Here is a 24,528-nt window from a genome sequence, read left to right on the forward strand (position 1 = left end):
ACACCATGTGGAAAGTAGTGGGCAAAGAATTCAATTCTGGAATTCCCTACAGAGCTCTGTTTTCTGTGTGCCTTGTAAATCTGCACATCCACCATGACAAAAGCTCTAGAGGCTAAGAATGAGGAAAAGGCAGATCTAAGTCGTTTACCATCTCCCTGTCTCCTCAGCACGCATAACACCAGACAAGTTACTCCAGCAACTAGCAGGTTGCACCTAGACAAAAGGTTAGTATTGTCAGGTGTTGCCCCTCCCCTTCCTCTATCACACTCCCCTCCCATAGCTACGTGTCTGCATTTCCATTGCCTCTATCACATTGACTGACAGTTCTGGGTAAGCAGGCTGGAGGAAAGAGACACCTCTTCAGTATGTTCACTGAGCTGCAGGGTTTTGAGCTTCAGCTGGGATCTTACTCTCCAGTGTGTTTGCCAAGAGAAATATATTCTCTCAGCATGGCTCATAGGTAAGGGAGAATCACGCTGGCCCATTATTCCTCTTTTTTTAATGACAAATAGACAAGAGAGTTGTGCTTCTCTGAGGCACCTATATTTAAAGGGGGCTTTAAGTAGAGTGCAGCACTGCAATAATAATCTGCTAATTGTTTCTGTTCTATTGCTTCAAGTTGAAAAGCTGCTGGGAGCTAAAAAGGCAATTGAATCATATGCTGCTTTATGTAAAATAATGTGATACTAAGATTCGATGTTTTAAGACAGCTGATGTTGTAGGACACCTTGCAAAGGTAAAGTTATAATGATGCAAGCCCCTCCTAGTCTTTCATCAATCCCTCTTGTGTTTTTGTGGAATTATAGGATCTTTCTAGACTGTTTATTGCATTGATACAGTTATTATTATCTTTGAAACTTGAAGCTTGATCTCCACTCTACAGATACAGTCCTGTTTACTGGATTGGATTCTTCTCTCAAATGTATCATAAGGTTGTAAATCAGGAGTAACTCCACTGAAGCCCATGGAGTTGCACCTACGGCTGGAATAAATGAGAGGAGAATCAAGTTGATAGTTTATTTCTTTTACTAACCATTTCATACAATTTTAAGGAAACTTTAAATGCATGTTAAATCTTTATGCAAAGGGTTTGCTTAGCAACCTGGGCAAATGTTTTGCTTTGTTTAAAATCACAAATGATGCGAAGATTAGAGTACTTTTAACAATTGCACTGCTGCTAAAAGTCTCTTGAGGATAAAATTACATTGCAGAAGATGTACATCCAAGCCTTCAGTTTGGGTGTTGCATTGCACATTTACAGTACAGTTTTTGTTGCATTGATTTGGTTGAATTCATTAGAACTAGCTTTCAGGCTGGTTGTTTTGGTTGGTTACACCAGTACTTATTTCTTGCGGAGAAACTATTTGGACAAGGTGAAAAGGGAGAGAATGTGTCTGTGGCTGGGGGGGGGCGGGGGGATGATTTTACAACTGAATTGCACAAAAACCAAATGGCATAGCATGCAAATGTCTTGTTTTAAATTAGCAGCAATGCTAAGGTTGGAGTTTTATTTTAAGTATATATCTGTTAGAAGATAGTAAAGTTTCAGTCAAGAAGCTACATCCCAGCAGCCCTCTTGCTTCTTACACTCTCACTATAGCTTTTATAGCACTGAAACATAGATTTGAGATGGCTGAAACCAGCAACACCCATGCAAAATTCACTTTTAATCCTATGCAAAACACGGCCTGTCTTGTCATGCAGCAACTGTTTTAATCTTTCTTTTTATGGAAACACAATGCTAGTAATTGAGGTGATATCATCAAGAGTATGGATGGAGGAATAACAGGGAAGAAATCAAGAACATACGAGACTACACGCTTAAAATGTATTATGTCCTGGGGCTTCAAAGTCTCTGTTTGAGGTTGTCATGCCAGATGGTTAAGGCATTTTTGTGACATTTAGAAACACTTTGTTCAAAATGACACTGTAACTTATTAAGTAAAATCTCAGTCTTGGAAGGGTTTGGTTTTGCCTTTTGTTTTTTTCACCTTCATTCTAAACTTCAGGTACTATCTGTGTATATGCTCTGTCCTGTTTGAAAAGAACAAAAAGAAAACAAAAAGAAGCTGGAAAATCCCTACGTTTATGGATGCCATTTTTATATTTTGGTCATGGACAGAGGAGAGAAAAGAGAAACTTATTGTGTACTGTGAAGTGACTGAAATTCTAGGCACATATTTTCTAATCACTTGGGTCCAATAAGGGATAACTATTACATTTAATATAGTTCTTTCAAGGGCAAAAAAGGGTCAATCTTGTGCCTTAGCTACATGAAGTTAACGTGTTAACTAACATAATTGTAAATTTTAGCTTAGACACGACTCAAACATTTGTTCTAGGACACAAACATGAGTTGCTAGTCATGTTTAACCCTAGCAAAAAATGTTTGTATCCTGTCAACTAGAATTTACAATCATGTTAGTTAACCTGAGTTTATTAACACACTAAAACACAACAAAACATTCAAATGTAGATGCACCTTTTGGGAACTTGTATAGGTACATTGCAAGAGTACCTAAGAATTTATGTGATAAGTTCTCAATGGTCAATTGAACATAGTGATCCTTGTGGCCCACAGGAGGGCTGTGAGGTTCAATTCACGAATGTTAATAAAGCCATCTAGGATCCTTAGATAGAAGGTATTACAGAATGTGTATTTATAATTATGATAACTGTATATGAAGCATGGCAAGTGCTTAGTACTTAATCATAATGTGGTTTATTTTTAAATCTGACCCAAACATCTGTTTTATATTGATATTACTTGTTCCCAAACCAGCTCTAAGCAAATGAGATGTGAAAGTCCATCAGTTCCCTTCTCTCCTACACTTGTACTGCAGAATGTCAAGGAAACTGACTTAGATTCTGCCCATTTATAACTTTAATCGCTGAGCCCTTGAATAAAGGAAACCAAGAATTCAGTATATGAAGTTGTCCATTGCATTGCTATTATTAACCACTCATTTTAACCTCTTCACCCCTTGTTTGTTGGGTTTTTGTTTTGGTTTGGTTTTTTTAAGATCTGTGGGCTTGTGAAAAATCATTAGTAAGTCGGAATGATCTGTGGAAAGAGAGGAGGGAGGTTGTATGGGTTGGCAAGAACAGCAGCACTGGATTGGGACGTGAGATGAAAGGTAGTAGGGAGAGAGAAGGCAAGGTCAGAAGTGGGAGGAGCTTCAAAAGCAGCTAGGAAGAAACATAGAAGGTGATCAGTTCTGTGACATTCAGTGATTGATTGTAGTATGATGGGAGTATGGCAACTTGTTGCTTCCAGTATGCTCCCTGACATGCAACTGAATTGGTATTTTGGTAAGAAAAGAGTTAATTTGACCTGCAGCTGTAGTCTGATATAAAGGAATCTGCCCAGGCACACAGCAAGTGTGCAAAGCAGTGATTGTTATACCTCTGAACTTTATTATCAGGGGCCTTGTGCTGGGAGATATTTTTCACACGTTGTGAGAAAAATAAAGTTTTCATTTCTTTGGCCAAGTTCACGCTGATGTAAAAGCCTAAGTCAGCACCAATAATGGATTCAACCTTTGTTCCAGCTGCTTAATGCTAGTGATGGATTTGGCCCTTATTCCCCTTGATTTCAATTTCAGTGCAAGTTTGATTGCTAAGACCAGCAGGAGCAGGGAGTGCTTCATATCAATCAATGACAAGCTTCTTTGACTAATGAAATAGAATCATTTAATGGGATTTAATGTGTATTCTCTCCAAGGCCTTCAGGGCTAAATGAACTGTGGCTGCTGAAGAGACCAGGATTGTGTGTAATGCTAGAAGGAATACAGGATAGAGAAGCGAATCCACAGGGCAGCTATTGCAAGGAGACCCTCATTTCCACATCCGCTTTATAACCAAAGCCATTGTGTTAATGGCAGTTTAATATTTGTGCACATATATTGTTCCTGTCAGGGAAGCAGTGTGTCACAAGTTCCCGTTATCACAAGACATGGAGTTGATTTTTACAGTTATGTAGATTTGTAACACATGGTAAATACAAGAGTCTGTCATTTCCTCAAGTAGTTTTGTTTCCTCTCCTGCACTTACACAGCACATTTTCTGTGGGTTTTGTTTTCAGCATCTGATTTCTATACCATGTATTGTGGGGTAATATTATTTGGCCATTCAATTTATTCAAGCAGTCTGTTCTAAAGCTAATTTAAGAGCTCCAAATAGAATTACAAATATCTAAAAATAAATAAATGCATGTGAACAAAAGGACATATGCTATTCTCCTTCACTTTCATTCATCTTTTGCTTATACTTAAATTCTAAAGGGCCAAACTGCCCTCAGATACATGCCAGTCTCTCCCATTGAAGTCAATGGGACCCTGTACAAGTGCACCCAAGGGCAGATTTTGGCCCGTAGCTGTCAGTTTAGACTTTTGATTTGACACCGTTCAGATTGGCATTTCAGTGATCAGTGATCAATGTCTTGTTTATCTACGCTTGGTTCTTGTGCCAGTATAAATTAGCATAAGCTCTCATTGTATCGTTCTGAACGAATGTGCTGGACTTGCCAATTCAAATAGTTAAACCAAATAAAATTTGACTTTGCAAAGTCAGAGGGATTATAAATGAGCCCATTTGAACAGTCACAGCAGACTAAGAAATAGAAACTAGATAGGTCCTACTGGCTGAATTTTCAGATTGTCCTGACCTTGTTAGCTTTCTTCACTAGTGAAAGAAATGTCACAATCACTTGGTTACTAAGGGTATATTTTCACTGTAGAGTTACCTTGGGTGATTAGCACTTCGGTCTGGACACCCAGATGGGCCTAGCCTGGGTGTGAGCAGCCACACGGCACAGCCATAGCTGAGTTACTGTGTCCTTGCTGCTGCTATACTCACCCATGTGAGTTTCTAGGACTTCTGGGGAGCACATAGATTCCATGGTTCTTTGTGCTGCACTAACCTGAGCTGTTCTCTGATTCTTGCCTAGTGAATTGTGGGAGAACTTGTCCTTCTGCACACATGGGGGAACTGCAGGACCATCAGCGCATGGGTGATTTTGCTTGTGTCCTCAGTACAAAATGATCAGGTACCCAGGCCAAGTGAAAGCCTCACTGGGGCTTTAGCATGGGGCCTGAGATCAGTCAGCTAGTCCGGGTTAAAAGCACCACCACACGTGGGCCATAGGGTCTTGTGTATGGACTGGAGGAAGGACAGGGGTAACACTTAAGGAAGAGTCCCAGTGAACTCGGAAGTGAAGATATAGCCAAGAACTGAGGCTAGTTCCACAAACTTAGCACCGCTTGAAGAAATAGGGTCAAAACTTAACTGTAAATGTAAAACAAAGGGAAAAATACTGTAACCAGCCCCACTACAGGGTACAGTGGTACAACAGTCCCCTTTGATCCCTTGTAGCATGTCTTGTGTACCATGTGCTCCAATCTCTAGGCTCTGCACGGTCCAGCCCTTGTTGTGTTCCCATAAATACTCACACATTTCAAGTAAAAGGATTGCTTTACTAGGGAAACCAGAAATAAAATGTGCAAATTCCATAGGCACAATTGCTTTAAGTTAGAATATCAATGAAGATCAAAACAACAGTTCCCAGCCAAGCCTCTATGAGCAGTCCAACACAGGGTTATACATGTAAATGTCCTATATTAACCCCTCCGCACTATCATAGATTTTCATTGAGTTTAAGGCCAGAAGGGACTATTGGATCATCTAGTCTGCCTTCCTGTAGATCACAGGTCATTACATTTCACCAATGTCCAGGTAATTGTGAATTGGCTATGAGCCTGCTACTCATTTCAAAAGATTACAAAAGACTTGCTCTGTAGCCCATAGTCCAACAAAACTCCTCCTAATGTCAACAGGTGTTTTGCCTGAGTTAATAGCTACAGGATTAGGCTCCTCTTTCATCCCTACCTTCTCACCAAAATTCAGCAGACACTTTAAAGTAATTAGAGAGACCAGGTGGGTGAGGTAATATCTTTTATGGGACTAACTTCTGTTAGTGAGCGAGACAAGCTTTTGACTTACACAGCTCGAAAGCTTGTCTTGCTCTCATCAACAGAAGTGAGTATCATAAAAGACATTACTGCACCCACCTGGTCTCTCTAATATCCTGGGACCGACACAGCTACAGCAACACTGCCTACTTTAAAATAATGTCAAAGATCTTATGTATTGTTTGGAGGAATATTTTCTTTTGTTCAGCAGCTCCCTCCAAAGTTATATTTTCATTAAGCTCACTTGAGGGTTCTCCCTGGGTGTATGTCTTTTGAATGCACATGGTATCTGTAGGCCAGCAGCTTAATAAACAAGAAATTGTGATCAGACCCAACAGGGTCTAAAATGTGTGCACAAAAAGCAAAAGGTCTGAAAAAACTGGAAATAGTGTGCTTGTCATCTATGTTAGGCTACTGTTGTAGGTTTAATGTGTCATGTATAGCATAGTTCGTTTACTGGACACAAAAGATGATGCTGGAGAAGAAATCCATACAGCGAAGATCCATACAGTTGTTAAAGTTTTTTACGTAACTTTTTCTTCCCTCGCCCTTTTCCTTTTAAAATCCAAACATTTATTTAAGTGTGAAAGAGAGAGAGTATTATTTGTGGGTGGGTGGGAAAGAGTATTATTTGTGGGTGGGTGGGAATGGTGAAGGCAGGGTTTTGTTTACATTGGGCAATCAGGGTTCTGACCAGAAATGACAGGTGTAAGTTTAGAGCAGTGTGATTTCATTGGGAGGGAGCAGAATGAGGGGTCATGGAGGGAAAAATCTTAAGATTTACAGTAGTTCGGTTTTTCTTTTGTTTCACTGTCACCAGTTTGAGCTATGTGTTTCAGGAACCAGGATATGTGACTTAGTCACTCCCTTTGGGGACACGCAAGGATTCTTGTTACTCTCCAGTGTGCATACCTGGTATTTCAGTGATCAGTGTCCTGTTTATCTACACTTGGTTCTTGTACCAATATAAATTTGCATAAGTCCTTATTTTATTGTTCTGAACTAATGTGCTGGACCTGCCAATTCAATAGTTAAACCAAATAAAGTTTAACTTTGTAAATTCAAAGGGATTATGAATAAGCCTATTTGAACAGTCACAGCAGACTAAGAAATAGAAACTAGATAGGTCCTACTGGCTGAATTTTCAGATTGTCTTGACCCTGTTAGCTTTCTTCACTAGTGAAAGAAATGTCACAATCACTTAGTTACTAAGGGTGTGTCCTCACTGTAGAGTTATCTTGGGTGATTAGCACTTCAGTCTGGGCACCCAGATGGGCCTAGCATGGGTGTGAGCAGCCATACGGCACAGCCATAGCCGAGTTACTGTGTCCTCACTGGTGCTACACGCACCCATGTGAGTCTCTAGGAATTCTGGGAGGCACATACATTCCTTGATTCTTTGTGCTGCAGTATCCTGAGCTGCTCTCTGATTCTTGCCTCGTGAATTGTGGGAGAACTTGTCCTTCTGCACACATGGGGGAACTGCAGGACCATCAGCGCTTGGGTGATTTTGCTTGTGTCCTCAGTACAAAATGATTAGCACCCAGGCCACGTGAAAGCCTCACTGGGGCTTTAGCTTGGGGCCTGAGATCAGTCAGCTAGTCCGGGTTAAAAGCACCACCACACGTGGGCCATAGGGTCTTGTGTATGGACTGGAGGGAGGGCAGGGGTAACACCTAAGGAAGAGCCCCAATGAACTCGGAAGTGAAGATATACCCAAAATCTGAGACTAGTTCCTTAAGCTTAGTGCCACTTGAATAAATAGGGTCAAAACTTCATTGTAAATGTAAAACAAAGGGAAAAATACTGTAACCAGCTCCACTACAGGGTACTGTAGTGAGTGCTGTGGTACATCAGTCCCCTTTAACGCCTCATATCATGGCCTGTGTACCATGTGCTCCAAGCACTAGGCTCTTCAAGGTCCAGCCCTTGTTGGGTTCCCATAAATACTCACACATTTTGAGTAAAAGGATTGCTTTACTCTACAACCAGGTGTGCTCCATGGTGGAGGGGTAGGGGATTCTATCCTGATCCCTGCAGGCAACTGGCTGAAGCCCTGAAGTGTGAGGTTTTATTATAGTCATTGTCTTTATGCAGAGCTGCAAGTGTAATGAGCACATTGTGGGTAACACAGGCAATCCTGTTCTTCCCATGGACCACAAAGGAACAGGATGAATAATCTAGTGTCCTGTATCCTCCTGCTGTGGCTACTGCTCTCCTCTGCCAACAACAGAGCATGTCTGGCCCACTCTCAGCATATCATCCCAACTCTCAGGCTGACTGCTATCTGGCCTTCCCTCTGCTGCCAACCCTCAGGCTGCTGTGCCTGGCCTCATGCAGCTTCTGTCCCCTTGATAACAGTTTTCAAATACATAAAAGTTGTTACAATGAGGAGGGAGAAAAAAAATGTTCTTCTTAGGCTCTGAGGATAGGACAAGAAGCAATGGGCTTAAATTGCAGCAAGGGCAATTTAGGTTGGACATTAGAAAAAACTTCCTAGTGGTCAGAGTGATTAAGCACTGGAATAAATTGCCTAGGGAGGTTGTGGAATCTTTGGAGATTTTTAAGAGCAGGTTAGACAAACATCTGTCAGGGATGGTCTAGATAATACTTAGTCCTGCCATGAGTGCAGGGGCTGGACTGAATGACCCATAGAGGTTCCTTCCAGTCCTATGATTCCTGAGCCTGGTCCCCTCTGACCTCAGCACACTACTTCCTTTTCTTGCATTCTGGGGATTTTGGAGCTCTCTGCTGGCTGGATGGTGAACTGGATAACCACATCCTGCCCTGCACTCTCCACCTCAGCCAGGGTGGAGGTAAAGTAGGAACCCAGTTATCAGCTAGCAGGTTCGTCACAAATATTAAAGAGAAACAAAATGTCACCTTCACATGCCTTCTTGATGAATGCTCCTTGCTGGAGGCTATATAATTCTATTTCTAAGTGAGACAAATGTCTTTTAAAGTGTGGAGGGGCCAACATGGTAGCCTTACAGTGAGTGCTTAGTGCCACTACATGCTGGAGGAAGACCACAGACGCAAGACTCGATTTGCCCTGGATTAGTCTAGTTTTATGCTGGTGTTTTGAGGTCCACTGGTTTTTTGGAAGGGAGGAAGCGAAGCACCATGAATTGCTCCACAACAATCTTCCTGCCTGATCTTGGAGAAGCACTGATGTACTCTGAAGGAAGTCCCCTCCACCCTCTTTAAGCAAAGGAAAGCTGGTCTGACATGGGAATTTGAAGGATTGGAAGATGGAGAATTGATGGGAATAGGGAATGTGATGGAGTAAAGGATCTTCCCTAGAAAATCAACCATAAAAAAAAATGGAATTCTTCACTTCTTTTTCTATTCTGTTGTGTAGTGTTGCTGTTGGCTGTTAAACATCTGCTGCATTCCACACTAGAGATGGCTCATTTTTGTGATGAGTTTATAGACTCCTTCTGGATGAATGGTTGTCATCTTTATTTTAAAAATTTTTATTAATAGATTTCACTAATTATAAAATAAAACTGAACTCTACTGTTCAAAAGTAATATCAATTGCTTTAAAAAGGAAAAATTTCTTTTGAAAACTTGCAAAATAAACAATTTCCCATTTCTTCATAAAGTACTTTAGGTATTATCCGCAGACTGTACTACTAATTAATATTGCCCCTCAGGCGAGAGTAGCACTAACTGCGAGTGTCATGAGCAGAGAAAGCTCCCTCAATGCCCTAATAGCACCCAGAATGCTACTGAAGTGCCACCAGAAATATGGATGCTGCTGTTGACAGTTATATTGATCTGGGTCTTTTTTTTTTTTTTTTAAGCATTGATATTTTTCTGAATTTCTTTGCAGGCTGGAGTTAAATCATGAACTTTCTAAACTTTTCAATGAGCTATGGGATGCAGATGTTAACCGCTTTGTGCCTGGGAAAGATTATACAATTGACTTACAGGTAATTTAGCTAATAAATATCAGGAGGAGTGAAGACAGGATGAATCTATATGAAATAGTGGGAGTAGGAGCACAGAGGGTTGGAGAGGGCACTGTTTATGTGTGTATATATATAATGGGCCCAATTCCCAGGTCCATTACATCACTAGAATGACAGAAAAAGTGCTGTAGAGAGGCTGCAAACAGGCTGGATACAGACCCCTGAGGCATTCTCAGCATAATAGGATTCCCTGGGCAGCACAGAGCCAAATAGCTGACTCTGTTCTCAAACATCCCCCACGATGCCCCAACAGATTTTGGTTGGGGGCATAGGGGTAATGACCAGAGACCTTCTGCATTCTGGCTACTTTTGACAAACATAACTGCCCCTTGGATCTGGTAAAGATGTGGGCAATCCCTGCATACTCCATTGTGGCCAGGTGTGGCTCTGCAGCACCTTGCTTCAGTGCCCACTCAGGTTCTTTCAGTCAGTTACCCAGACTAGATTAGTTCAAACATATACTCCCTTTGAGGGGTCTGGTTTATTGACTCTTTCTACTCACTTCTTTAGTCGCCCATATTCACACTCACTCTGGGTTCATGTAAGAGCCTTGGTCAGTTTCCTTCCCCCGTTCAGGAGTCCCCAGACAATCCTTCTGTTCCTCTCCTTAAGACAGGACCTCCCCAGCTCTCTTCCTTGGGAGATGGAGTTGTAAATTAGGCCAGCTGTGGAAACCCAGCCAACTTCTCCCCAAGCTGGCCTTTTCCTAGTCAGCCCTTTCACCCTCAGGCTGAGAACATCAGCAAATTAACCTTCATCTACTGCTATCTTCCCTGTTCTGAGGGAAGAGACAGAAAATAAACAGCCTTCTTCCCAGAGCTTGTCTTACTTGGCTAGGAGAGAGGGGAGCCCTGTCTCACCCACCCTACAAGGCTCTTGGGCTCAGACCTTTAAAGAAAAAGTAGTCTGGGACCATCTCCCCCCCACCCCCCCAAATAAATAAATAATAAAAAAATCTAGCTTTGCTATCCATAGGTCTTCATGCTTTCTAAAAAGTCCCAGGACTTACAAGGACACATCACAGAACAGAGGTTGACTGACCTCCTTACTATCCTTAAGGTGACAGTCACCCTGTTATAGAGCCATTGCAACTGAATATAGTTTAAAGCAGCCTTGAAATTACTAAAGCCTTTGCCAAGGGTCTCCTTTTCCCTGCTATCTTGGGCATTGTGCTGAGCCCATAAATTGGACCCAATACATATAAACTTGTTGTTCTCTAAAAATGTTTCTCAATGTTGTACTAAGAGAAACCCAAGTCTTTTACCTTTATTGATGACAGTGTGGATTTCCTTGTATTGCCCTGAGAAATCTTCAAGACACAATGTATGGCAATTCTATCACTGAGTGTGCTAGTCATTTAGTTACCTGTTGCATCTTCCGTACAATCGTCAGTGTTATCAGATCAGTCTATTATGGGGAAATGTGTTTTGCAATGTTTTGATAAGGAGAATTAAACATTAGGACATCAGCTAATCTCTAAGGGTAAAATCCTGTCCCAACTGAAGTCAATGGGAACATTCCTTTTGACTTCAGTAAGATCAGGATTTCACTCTAGGTCTTCAACAGTGTTCATATTGGTTAGCGCCTATGGATTGTGGTCAGTAGATGAGGATGAGGAAGATTTTCTGGCCACTGAGTGATGGAGCCAGTTTGGAACTCCATCTGGAGTGAATTCTGAAAGCCTCACTCTTCCCAGTACTATTCTCCTGACAAGCCCCACCTCTTCCAATCTGCTAACTATCTATTCTTCTCTGAGGCAGTGCATGCCCGCTTACATTGCTTGGCATGGAAGGATGATCCTGTGGTTAAGTTAGTAGACTAGAATACAGGAGATCTGCGTTTAATTCCTGGCTCTACAACGGACTTTTATTTGACTTTGAGCAAGTCACTTCATCTACCCTGTGCCTCCGTTCCCCATCTGTAAGAGGGGGATGATATTTCATTACCTCACCAGGGTGTTGTGAAGACAAACTCCATTAATCATAGAATCACAGGAATATAGAGCTGGAAGGGACCTCAAGAGGATGTCTAGTCCACTCCCTCCCAATGCTGAGGCTGGACCAAGTAAACCTAGAGCAACCCTGACTAGTGTTCATCTAATCTGTTCTTTAAAACCTCCAGTGATGTGGATTCCACAACCTCCTTTGTAATCTCTTCCAGTGCTTTACTATCCTTATAGTTAGGAAGTCTTTCCTAATAGCTAACATAAATTTCCCTTGCTTCAAACTAAGCTGATTACTTCTTGTCCTACTGGGATTGTTTAATCTGCAGAAGAGAAGAATGAGGGGGGATTTGATAGCTGCTTTCAACTACCTGAAAAGGGGCTCCAAAGAGGATGGATCTAGACTGTTCTCAGTGGTACCAGATGACAGAACAAGGAGTAATAATCTCAAGTTGCAGTGGGGGAGGTTTAGGTTGGATATTAGGAAAAACTTTTTCACTAGGAAGGTGGTGAAGCACTGGAATGGGTTACCTAGGGAGGTGGTGGAATCTCCTTTCTTAGAGGTTTTTAAGGTCAGGCTTGACAAAGCCCTGGCTAGGATGATTTAGTTGGGGATTGGTCCTGCTTTGAGCAGGGGGTTGGACTAGATGACCTCCTGAGGCCCCTTCCAACCCTGATATTCTATGATTCTACACTCAGTGGACATGGAGAACGATCACTATCCTCTTTTTAACAACACTTAACATATTTGAAGACTATGATGTCCTCCCTCACCCTTCCCTTTTCTAAACTGAATATGCCTATTTCTTTCAACGGTTCCTCATAGTCAGGTATTCTAAACCTTTTATCATTTTTGTTGCTGCCCTCTGGACTGTCTCCAGTTTGTCCACATCTTTCTTCAGGTGTGGCACCCAGAACTGGACACAATACTCCAGTGGAGGCCTCACCAGTGCCAAGTAGAAATGGACCAATTACCTCCTGTGTCTTACATACAACACTCCCATTAATATATGCCAGATTGACTTTTGCCTTTGTCGCAACTGCATCGCACTCTTGACTCATTCAATTTGTGATCCACTATTAACCCCAAATCTTTCTCTTCAATACTTCTGCCTATATAGTTATTCCCCATTTCGTATTTGTGCATTCGATTTTTCAATCCTCAGTGTAGTATTTGGTGCCTATCTTTATTGAATCTCAGGCTTTTGGTTTCAGACCATTTCTCCAGTTTGTCAAAATCATTTTGAATTCCAATCCTGTCCTCCAAAGTACTTGCAAATCCTCCCAGCTTGGTGTCATTCACAAATTTTATAAGCACACTCTCCATTCCATCATCCAAATCATTGATAAAAATATTGAATAGCACCAGACCTAAGACAGACCTCCTCTGGGATCCTGCTTGATGTGTTTTTCCTGTTTTACATCGAATCTTTGATGACTACTCTTTGAGTATGGCCTTTCAAGCTCCCACCATATGGTAATTTCATTTAGATCATATTTACCTAATTTGCACATGAAAATGTCATGTTGGACTGTATCAAAAGTCTTACTAAAGTCCAAATATACCACATCTACTGTTTCCTTGCTGTGCACTAAGCTGATAATGCTTATGAGGGACTTGGGGTATGTTGACACTGCAATAAAAAACCTGCAGCACCAGCTCTCAGAGCCTGGGGAAATTGACTCAGGCTCACAGGGCTCGAGCTGTGGGGCTAAAAATTACAGTGTAGATATTCGGGCTCACGCTGGAGCCTGGGCTCTGACATCCAGTCTGCTCATGGGGTTTCAGAGTCAATAGTTAAACACTTTTTTTCTGGGAGATATTCAGCCAGGGATAATTTACTGATATTTAGCTGGCACTAAGCATTTAGAGAAGGATCTGCTTGCTCTGGTAACACTGTTCCTTGTTCAAAATCCATGTATAGATTAAACGTACTAGTCATCCAATGTTATTGCATCAAAATGTTCTGCTTTTCTAACAGGATCCTTTAGGAAAGTTTCACAGTTCATATATGTAAATGGGATCAGAACTCAGCAGCATAAAACATATTCCACTAAACTGAGGCATTTAAATATAGAATTTATTGTTGATGCAACATTTGTGGGAATTATGCTGAATATGGTTGCTGTTATAAATTATATACATTGGGCTCAATTTTGCCCTCAGTCAACCCCACTCACTTTGAAGGGGTTGCACAGTCAGAGCATAATGTGCCTCACTTTGTTTTTTTTCTTTTCTTCCTATGGAGTTGTCATAAACAGATAGCTAAGGGTTAATGTCTTCAGATTGGGGCTAGATACCATGACAGGAGTTAACAAGATTTGTCAGATTTCTTCCTCTTATGTAATGCCTGCCTGCTCTAACAGAGACCATGTGGGGAAGTGCCAGTTCAGTTGTTAATGTTTTTGAGTTTTTTCAATGCCAGGTAAATCAAATGTTATGAGAAGGAGGAAAGGAACATATTTTATGATGCCTGAAATTAGCTAAATGCATAATGTAGCAATGGGAGGAGGGCCAATGAAATCTAGCAGTAACACATTCCTTATGAATGCAGTATGTTTTTAGCTTGGTAAATGTCTTCATTTAACACATCTAAGGGCAAATTCTGCTTTCTGTAGCACACTGAAATAAATAGAGTTATTCTGAATTTATACCAATGTAATTAAAATCAGAATTCAAAAATGCTGAGCACTCAACAGCTTCCATTGGCTTCAAAATTAGACCCCCCCCCAAATCCATACTTGGGCGCTAGTCTCATTTTCAAAAGCTTCAGTGGGAGCTGTTTGGCACTCAGCACTGTTGAAAATCAGGTAGGTATCCATATAGGGATTTTAAGCTTCTACTTTTGAAAGGCTGGCCAGAAGGTTTATTCTGTAACAAATCTGTTTCTTTATCAGATATTCATTTGAGTTTCATTGTATTTCCGTGGATTTGGGTTAGTCCCTGGAAAATTCTATGACTATTAAATAGCTATCTGCTAAAGGAGCAGATCTAAAGGGAATTTGATCTCATGGTTAGAGCAAGAGATCGGAAGCCAAGTAAAAATGTTGAACATCATGGACGCCATAGATCCTTGAGGAATTCTGCATTCCATATTCCTTGATGATAGCAGATAATTTCCTGTTTAGAGGTCAGTTTCTCTCACACCAGCAACATCCCTTAGTCACTGAGGCCACAGTCCTGCTCTCACTGAAGTTCGTGACAAAATTCCATTGATTTTAATACTGTAGGATCAGGCCCCAAAGCAACCACCCATAGTGAGCACCAGAAGGTGAAATCAATGAACCAGAACAGCAGATCAATCAAGCCAGTTGATTTCAGTAGGACTATTCATAGAGCCCTGCAAATCTATGGATATCTGATTTATATCTGCGGATATCCATATCCGTGGCCCACATTTGCGGGTCGCAGATGGATGCAGATCCAAACTTTATATCTAGAGCCCTGCAAATCTGTGGATATCCACAGACCATGTTTGGAGATCTCAGATTGGATGTGGATACAAATTTTGTATCCACGCAGGGCTTTAGTCACGTGCTTAAATTTCTGAATGTGATAAAATGCTTTGCTGGATTGAGGCCATAGTGCATATTATTGTCTGTCATTCTTATTATAATACTTAGTTTTATTAAAGAAATCCACTGTGCTAGGGCTCAAAAGACAACTAGCTATTGAATTAATATTCAAGTGAGAAGTAAACACACACAATAATTCTTAGTATGCTAGAAAATATTCCATAGCATAGTCTGTAAAAGTAATGAAATCTTAATAGTATCAGACTTCACTACAGTGATTCTGAGCTTATTTTTTTTATCATAAAGTAAGAAGAGATGGCTGTGTGTGTATAAGTTATGAGGCACGGATTGGCAAAGCACAAATTAGTGAGGTTCTGCTGTGTAGCAGAATTTTACTGTGTACAGAGAGAAGAAGCAGTTAACACAATGGCTGGTGAAACCACAACCTCGTCAGAGCATTTTGTAATGCATGGCAGGCAGGAAACAGGTAACTCTTACAGCATCCATTCAGAATGATAATTCTGTTCTTCAGCTAGTTGATCTGCACTTGAGTAAGAGCAGCAACTTCCAGCAACTGAAATAAAAAGAAAGGCAAGTTGGCAAGTGTCAAATACAAAATATTAGAGGTTTGTTTTTTTTAAATGAAGCTTAAGTCCCAAAAGTTTTATGCAAATTGTTTTCTATTTTCTTCTAAAGATATTGATTTATCTGATTTCTGTTTTCTATTAATACTAAAATTATTATCGGAATGTTACACACCAAGCGCTGAGTCCAGACTCCTCCCTTTGCAGGGGAACTGGTGCAGTTTTGCTTTGTGATGGAGCAGGGAACTAAATGTGGGCAGCCCTGCAAGGCATGTGCAACCCTATTCAGTGTGGAATGCAGCAGCACATGGGGGCGCACTATATGGGTGGGCTAGGGACTGCTGGAAGTGGGGCTAGAGGATCAGTTGCTATGTTCTTCCTCCTTTTCTTTGCACCAGGGGTTTGGGTATGTACCACACCAGCTCTGCAGTGCATCTACCCAGTGCTTGGCCTGGATGCTACACTCAGGATTTGAATCCAAGAGAAGAATTTCTACTCTGAAAACTTAAAATCTCGTATTGGAACACGGCTGACGTTCAAAAACACAAAGGGCAGTTAAGTGCCCAACTCCTATTTAAAGTCAATGTGGGTTGGGCGCCTGGCTGTCCTTTATACCTTTGAGAATCTCCCCTTCTGGGCCTGATTCCACAATTCTAAAGCAGGCATTAATTTTCCTGAACTCAATGGGAGTTTTGTTTGTGCCAGGAGTGCAGCATCAGACCCACATTGCGCCACTTAATTGCTTATTATTTATACAACACAGAGGTGTCTTTGGTCAGTCATTATAGGTATGCTCCAATGCGCCATCACTGTTAGCCCTGAGAAAGAGGCAATAGGACCCTTTCAAACTCTTACAATGACAAAAAAATAATATTTTTCTCTTCTTGATGCTATGATTTATTGTATAACAATCTCTATTGTTTTGTAGTATAATAAATAGTTTTAATAGCAGTTAACTTCTTGTTGTGCTTTGATTACTACTAGGAGAGGGATTAGCCCCTTTAAATACATTTTGCATCCTTCATTGTTTTGTTCGGATACTTCTCATAGGAAAAAGCAGGCTTTGTACAACAGGGTAGCGGTGTTGCAAGGGACAGTGCATCTGAGCCGCTGTTTCGCTACGTAAATGAAGAGCGTCTGAAGAGCATAAAAACTTTTGCAGGTGAGATCTTTCCTGTGGTTTGTTCCTCGGTAATTGTGCATCCTTTCTTCTCATTGTCATTTTGCTAACATTGGAAATGGAATGATGAATCTGCATTTTTTTAAAATGTAGACTTAAAATGTAGCATTACGTATAGCTTGAATGGAGACTATTGGGAGATGAAGATCATCACGCAGTATGTCATTTGAAAGGGAATGTCCGCTAGATTTTCAACAAGATCTTGGAGTTTACCTGTGGCCTCTATTTCAGAAAGTATACTGATCTCCAGAGGAAATATGCAGGTAAACAACGTACAGATTTTTGGTAAGATTGGCTAGAATTATACGTATTTACAAGAATAAATTCAATCAGCAGAACCCAGCAACTTTTAAAATCTAACTTGTTCACACTTAATATTTTTGTTGCTCAGATGGTTGGGCTACACCGATATTAAAATAGAATACAACCAACCAACATTACCTTTATTTCAAACAAAAGTCTCTGAGCAGTATTCTGATATCTGTTGTACCTGTGAGACAATGGCAATAAAAGCAGTGGCGGCAATCTCTCTGTATTTACACAGCTGCGTAACTCAGAGCAGAATTCGGCTTTATGCCTATTAAATGGCAGTTCCAGAAACTGCCATTCCAATTTATTACTTATTCCTTGGTGCCTCTAGAAACATTAACTAATTAATTGGGTTGTAACATTATTTCTCATTTTGCAGCCATTCAGGTTCACACTGACTCCTTTTCTGCCTGGAGGATGTTTTCTGGCATTACTACTTCTACTGTGGAACAAGGACCTATTATTCACACAGATTTTTTTTTTGGCCAGGATTAGCACCCATTCCCTGGATGGGCTCACCTGGGGAATGGGCAAACTTTATATTATTGAACAGCAATGCCTACTGGGCCTAAAACCCTCGATCAGAGGAAAGATGCAAAGATACAGCGATTAGTGGAGCTTCACCAGAACACTGTTATTTATATATCTGCTAGATAGAATAACAGAATTGATCATTTTTTTGTGATTTATGTTGCCTTCTAGAGGCCAAGCTACAAAGGTGATTTTGGTCTACGCACTGTTGAACATCTATACCAGGTGCCAGGCTGAATGGAATCTTTCTTTGCAGCTTTTGTTTCCCTATTGGATAACTATGAAATGTCAACCGGTGTAGCAGAAGTTGTGACCCCACAAGAAATGGCTGAAAACAATCGTTTTCTTGATGCTATCTTAGAAACAGAAGTAATGAAAGTGAGTAGAGCAGCTCTTCATGATTTATCACTTGCCACAGTTAACTGTAAATTAAACTAATTATATTTCCTTATTTTCAATCTTCCAGCTTACTCATCAATATTTAGTTAGAAAAAATTGGTCAAAACCCAGTCTTAACGATTTCAAGTCTCAGCTCTATGACATCTGGTTTCAGCTATACACCAGGGAAACAGGAAAAGGGTATGTATGGTCAATATGGATGTGAGTAGTAACCATATTTAAGAGGATGTAAGAAATAAGTCTGTATGTCTCACAGACATAACCACAGAAAATGGAGAAAGTTATGTATTAATTGGTTATGTATTAACTGGGTGAAAGTAATTTTCAGTGTCCCACTATTTCTGTAATAGACTGTCCTGGCTTGTCAAAGACTATTTATTTTATTTTTTGAAGACTGAATGATTACCAGGTACGCAATCCCTTTTATGAAAATAGATGCATTTGAGGGACTGTAACCGGGCAGCCTCACCCCCACGGCACCTCCTACTGGTCGTCCTCGGGAATTAGCTCAGTCCAGTGTCCAGAGTGCCCTCTGCAGGCTGGTGATCCGCCTTTCCAGCTACTGGCCCCATGTCCCTCCCTAGACCCGGTGCCCTTTTACATGGGGTTCTGCCCCCTGGCAGCAACCCCCTTTCCTTAGGGTTTCCCCTCCCTGGGAACCCCCCACCCTCTATTCCCACCTTGCCTCAGTGTATGGCTACTGCCAGTCATTGTCTAGCCCCACACCCTAGGGCCGACTGCAGTATCAGCCAACTCATCACTGACAAGGAGGGTTTGGACCTGCTGCCTTGGCCTACGCCTGGGCTGCACTTTGCAACCCCCACTACTAGCTCCCTGCAGCCAGGCCCTTCTCCCTCTACAGGCAGAGGGAGACTGCTCCTAGCTTCTCTGCCTTATATAAGGGCCTGTTGCTCAGTTTGGGGCGTGGTCCCAGCTGCGGCCACTTCCCCCAATCAGCCAAGCCTAAAAGGCTGCTTTCTCCAGCCCCAGCCCTTATCCAAGGCTGTTTTAACCTTTTCAGGGCCGGAGCAGTGGTCCACTCTGCTACAGGGACAAAAAGCAATTTACAGATAAATGTCAATTTAAAATGGAAAAGACAAATATTCTGGTCCTTTGATTTTTTGTATTTGTTTTTTACTGGAAGTTATTCCTTTAACATCAAGTAGCAACTTTAGATTTCACAACCAGATCCACCAAAAAGAAAAAGAAAACATTCAAAACTGGCAATGTTCACGGATAACTCTCAGCAAGTGCCAGTTTTGTTCATTTTCTGGCCTTCTTCATCCAGCAAATTAATTTTTTTAGCTAATTATTTTTATGCTGATTTTATTGGAGGCCTGATTCCTGTGGATTCGAACATGTGTTTGTCGGAGAAACAAAACATGGAAAAGAGATTCTGGGTTTGCACAACTGGGTACAATTTTACCTTCAGGAAAAGCATAAACAAGTTGACTACAAAGGCTATATTGCCAGGAGGAAAAAGAGCAGGGTAAGAGAGATTTAGAGTTGTCTGTTTGTATGTAAACAATTTATTAGATAAGGTGAGTAAATCTACTCACAATGTCTCTGTTAAGGAGTCCAGGGCTTCATGGGGGAGACAGATTATTTTTATTTTTGCTGTGGATTTTGTCTGCTATTAAAGCTCAATGCCCACCTAATTTTTAATTCCCCACTGAGACGCTAAAATTCTCTCAAGCCACCTTTTCCCCCAATACCGCTTGTGGTCAGAGGGGATTAATAATCCGCTTGTGTCTCCACTGATTTACCATGCTGGACTCAAGCAAGAAGGCCTTACATTGAAAGATGCAGAGTGTATTCAACCACAAAAATCCCTTGGAAATTCCCCTGCCTTTCAGATGACATTGGCCAGAACCCTGTAAGTTTGCTGCTTTTCTGCTAAGTCTAAATGCACTAAGTTTCAAAGGGCCCAATTTTGGGAGCTGTTGAGCGCTGTTAGGATAATGGGTTCAGACAAGTATGTCCATAAAAACAGCATAATTCTGTCATTTGCATGATGTATCAGGGTTAAAGAATGGGACTGGGACTTCTTGTTACTCTCTTGATCTGAGATCTTGGGACTTAGGGTCTTATCCAATACCCTGTGAAGTCATTGGAAGACTCCCATTGACTTCAGTGGGCTTTGGATCAGGCACTTAAACATTCTGTACTGTAGTTTCCTCATCTGTAACACAATGCCGATTGTACCTAACTCATAGTGCTTTTGTGAGCCTTAATTAAACGAACACCGACAACTTAATCTGCTGAGTTTTAAAAATTGTGAATTAAAAATAGTTTTAGCCTTGGAGAACCCCTGCCAATTGTTTTGGTTTAACGATCGTTTTCCTATTTATAAAAATGAATTCTCTGCACTATGGCTGTGTGAAGTGCCTATACAGACAGGGGACGCTGACCTGACTGAACACAGGAAACAGTGAAAATGACTCATATTGAAACTGCTAGCTAATGCACAAAGAGAACGTACAGAAAATATAGAGAAAATATTCTCTCAAAAATAATCTTGGGTGTTACTTGTAACAATAGTAGGTTAAAATAATCAAGCAGGTATCAACTTGAAGTTAATAGTGTTCCTTAAATTCAGGCAATGTATTTTGAGAGCTGTGAGTGAGAGGTGCTATAGAACAATGGTTCTCAACCAGGGGTACGCGTGCTTCTGGGGGTACACAGAGGTCTTCCAGTGGGTACATCAACTCATCTAGGTATTTGCCTTGTTTTACAACAGGTGACATAAAAAGCACTAGCAAAGTCACTACAAGCTATCATTTCATACAGCAATGACTTGTTTGTACTGTTCTAAATACTGGTCAGTCGCATCTTAGGCACATTTAACATGCAGGATTTCAGCTTTATGCGGTCGGCAAAAACAAAAAAAAAAAGAGAAAAATAGTAATTTAAACACTGTTTCTGTAGTGCGGGTGATTCCGCCCGCCATTACACTCAATGTAATTTTGACTATATGCAATTTTCGCTTTATGCGCTGTCTGCAGAACATACCCCAACGTAAGATGAGACAGACCTGTACTATACACTGAACTACAAGTACAATATTTATATTCCAATTGATTTATTTTATAATTATATGGTAAAAACGAGAAAGTCAGCAATTTTTCTGTAATGTGCTGTGACATTTTCTTATTTTAAGTACAGTAGTTTTAAGTGAGGTGTAACTTGGGGGTAAGAAAGACAAATCAGACTCCTGAAAGGGGTACAGTAGTCTGGAAAGTTTGAGAGTTACTGCTATAGAAGTGCTGTACTGTACAGTAACTCCTCGCTTAATGTTGTAGATACATTCCTGAAAAACATGACATTAGGCGAAACAATGTTAAGTGAATCCAATTTCTCCATAATAATTAGTGTAAATGGGGGGGGGGGTTAGGTTCCAGGGAAATTTTTTTCAGCAGACAAAAAAACTATATATTATATACACCTCTACCCCATTATAACGCGACCCGATATAACGCGGTAAAGCAGCAATCCAGGGGGGCGGGGCTGCACGCTCCAGCGTATCAAAGCAAGTTCGATATAATGTGGTTTCACCTATAACTCGGTAAGATTTTTTGGCTCCCAAGGACAGTGTTATATCGAGGTAGAGGTGTATATATACACACTCACACAGTATATGTTTTAAACAAGCAATTTAATGCTGTTCACAGCTATGATGATTGCAAAGCTTGGTTGAAGTGGTGAAGTTAGAGGGTGGAAGAGGATGGGATATTTCCCAGGGAATGCCTTGCTGCTACATGATGAACTAGCACTCGGCTGAGCCCTCAAGGGTTAACACATTGTTGTTAATATAGCCTCTCACACTACAAGGCAGCAGGAATGGAGGGGAGAGGAGACAGCATACCAGACAGAGACTGACACACACCTTGTGTGTGGGAGAGAGAGAAAAATGCACACTGCCCCTTTAAGTAAGCTGACCCACTCTTAAGTGCATTGTTTCTGTAAGTGGATCAGGAAGTTGAGACAACAGCTGCTGCCCCAAGCTCTCTGTCTCTCTCCGTCTGTGTCCCCTCCCTGCTCTATATGCAGAAAGGGTAAGCAGGGTGCAGGAGCAGGCGGACACCTGACATTAGCCCACCCTATTTCCCCCCACCCCTGCACAGCAAGCAGGAGGCTCGGGGAGCAGCTCCAAGGCAGAAGCAGCACTTGGCAGTGGGGGGAGGAACAGCCCAGCAATTGGTAGCCTGCTGGGCAGCTGCTGCACAGGGAACTTAGGGGAGCGAGGAGCTAATAGGGGGCTGCCGGTCCACCCTGGTTCCAGGCCCCCACCAGCTAGCTGCAACGGGCTGCTCTTCCTGCAAGCAGTGGACAAAGCAGGAGGCTGCCAAATGATGTTAGAAGGGAGCATTGCACAACTTTAAACGAACATGTTCCCTAATTGATCAGCAATGTAACAATGAAACAATGTTAACCGGCACGACTTTAAGTGAGGAGTTGTACATAGTTTTATTTTGTTTTCACAGTGGTGCAGTTTTCATTTGTGCCTATAGATGTCACCTTTCAACCATAAAGGAGGCCATAATTTTAGACACTGATGCAAGGGATACTGACAGAGATATCATTTCAGGGCAGGAGCGGAGTAACCACCCCACTACACTCCCACATTTGCATTTGCAGAATAAACCTCAATGTGAAACTATATCTGTCTGGTCATACTGAGTATTCAGGGATTTTCATTTCTTTTATTTTTGGTTACAGCCTGATGAAGATGATCAAGTTCTGAGCCTACAGTTTAGCTGGAAAGGTCTAGTAAAACCTGTGGGAAGCACCTTTATTGGTGTCAGCCCTGAGTTTGAATTTGCCCTCTATACGATCATTTTTCTTCAGTCTCAGGAAAAGGTCACTCGTGAGATGGTGCGGCTAGAAGAGTATGAACTACAGATAGTTGTGTATCGCCATGGTAAATACATTGGAACAGCGTATCCTGTCCTCCTTAGCAGCAACAATGAAGATTTGTATTGAAAAGGACCAAGCTAACCTGATTTTCTTTTTGAGTTTAACTGTAGTTTTGTATAATTTTAAATGTCATGTTGGAATAATTTCCTTTTGTTCTGTATTAAGATACTTAACCTAAGATGTGCCTTTTAAAGAAACGTTCAGTGCCTGTCCAGGCTTGAAATCCTTTTTATCACTGTAACCAAGGATGAAAGAAATTGTATTAAAGTGCCTTCATAAATCTGTACTTTAACTTCCTGACCAGACAACAGTTTTTAAAACTATGCTCTGTTAAAATGAAAATAGGGGTTTTATTTGTTAACTACTGCACACCTAGAAAGACTGATCAAGCCATATAAAATACAGACCAGAATATCCCATAATAATTGTATCTTGTGGCATTAGTGTTAAAATTAAGCCCTCTATTATGGCAGTGTAAAACAATACAGAATAGCTGTATTTTGTGTTCCCATCCCTATAGACTGAGAAAAGGATTTCTGCCAATGGCAATCTGGACAATTATGACATTATCCCTCCCCTTCCCAACCAGCACAAGCCTTATGAACACAGAAGGACTTCCTGGAATGAAAGTCAATGCAGCACTTATCACACTACAGCCAATCATTCTTCTATAGGACAGGACACGACATCTTAAAACAATGATTAATGAAAACTAGCAGGAAGCCAGAATAACTTGACTGCCTGAAGCCTGTACGCCGGTACGCCATACGCGGGGTACCGGCTTACTTTCGCCTCTGTGAGTAGTGAAATAATTAACTTGAGTCCTGCTTTGTGCCAGGGCTAGATGTCCTGTGGGCTCGGCCTGGCAATGAAATTGTGTCTTGTCTCTACAGGCAGCTGTACTCTTGGAACAGCTATCCTAATTAATCATTGTCGGCTTTGGGCCTTCAGTTTTCAACTTTATTGATATTAATTCTAGGCTGCTGGAGGTGGATGGTGAGCAGGTAGCAGCTATGCTACTCAGTCGAGGCTTAGAGGCTGGGAGCTGTGTGAGCGAGACCATGTGCTATGTGCAGATGGCAGGTAAATACACATGAAAGATTGCCTGCTGTTAATCACGCCTCAGGAGCTTGCACAGGGTTATGCTATCATTGCCCATAGCCTGTCTCCCAACCAGGAATACACTGTTCATTAAAATGGAAACC

At 41.3% G+C, this 24,528-nt stretch overlaps 2 protein-coding genes across 2 annotated transcripts in view; one reads left to right on the plus strand and one right to left on the minus strand.

The window, feature by feature from the left end:
• Positions 1-342: 342 nt before the first annotated feature.
• Positions 343-23,605, plus strand: LOC116822230 (poly(U)-specific endoribonuclease-A-like). The gene is made up of 7 exons (XM_032775944.2): positions 343-460; positions 9,807-9,906; positions 17,038-17,149; positions 18,264-18,385; positions 18,474-18,586; positions 19,742-19,895; positions 23,126-23,605. The coding sequence occupies exons 1-7, from the start codon at positions 366-368 to the stop codon at positions 23,387-23,389; spliced, it is 960 nt and encodes a 319-aa protein (XP_032631835.1). The 5' UTR covers positions 343-365; the 3' UTR covers positions 23,390-23,605.
• Positions 14,721-24,528, minus strand: part of A4GALT (alpha 1,4-galactosyltransferase (P1PK blood group)) — a 104,068-nt gene continuing 94,260 nt past the window's right edge. Inside the window, exon 3 of the transcript XR_004373106.2 lies at positions 14,721-15,977. The gene's annotated coding sequence lies outside the window, so the exon portion shown is untranslated. The remainder of the gene's footprint in view (positions 15,978-24,528) is intronic.

Source organism: Chelonoidis abingdonii, chromosome 1 (assembly GCF_003597395.2).
Source record: "Chelonoidis abingdonii isolate Lonesome George chromosome 1, CheloAbing_2.0, whole genome shotgun sequence".
Taxonomy (NCBI): domain Eukaryota; kingdom Metazoa; phylum Chordata; order Testudines; family Testudinidae; genus Chelonoidis; species Chelonoidis abingdonii.

Excerpts from the sequence above, each read along its gene's own strand:
- LOC116822230 (XM_032775944.2), top strand. The coding sequence starts at position 366 with ATGTTCACTGAGCTGCAGGGTTTTGAGCTTCAGCTGGGATCTTACTCT. Across the intron at positions 461-9,806 it reads TCTCTCAGCATGGCTCATAG|GCTGGAGTTAAATCATGAAC; the intron begins GTAAGGGAGAAT and ends ATTTCTTTGCAG. Across the intron at positions 19,896-23,125 it reads CCAGGAGGAAAAAGAGCAGG|CCTGATGAAGATGATCAAGT; the intron begins GTAAGAGAGATT and ends TTTTGGTTACAG.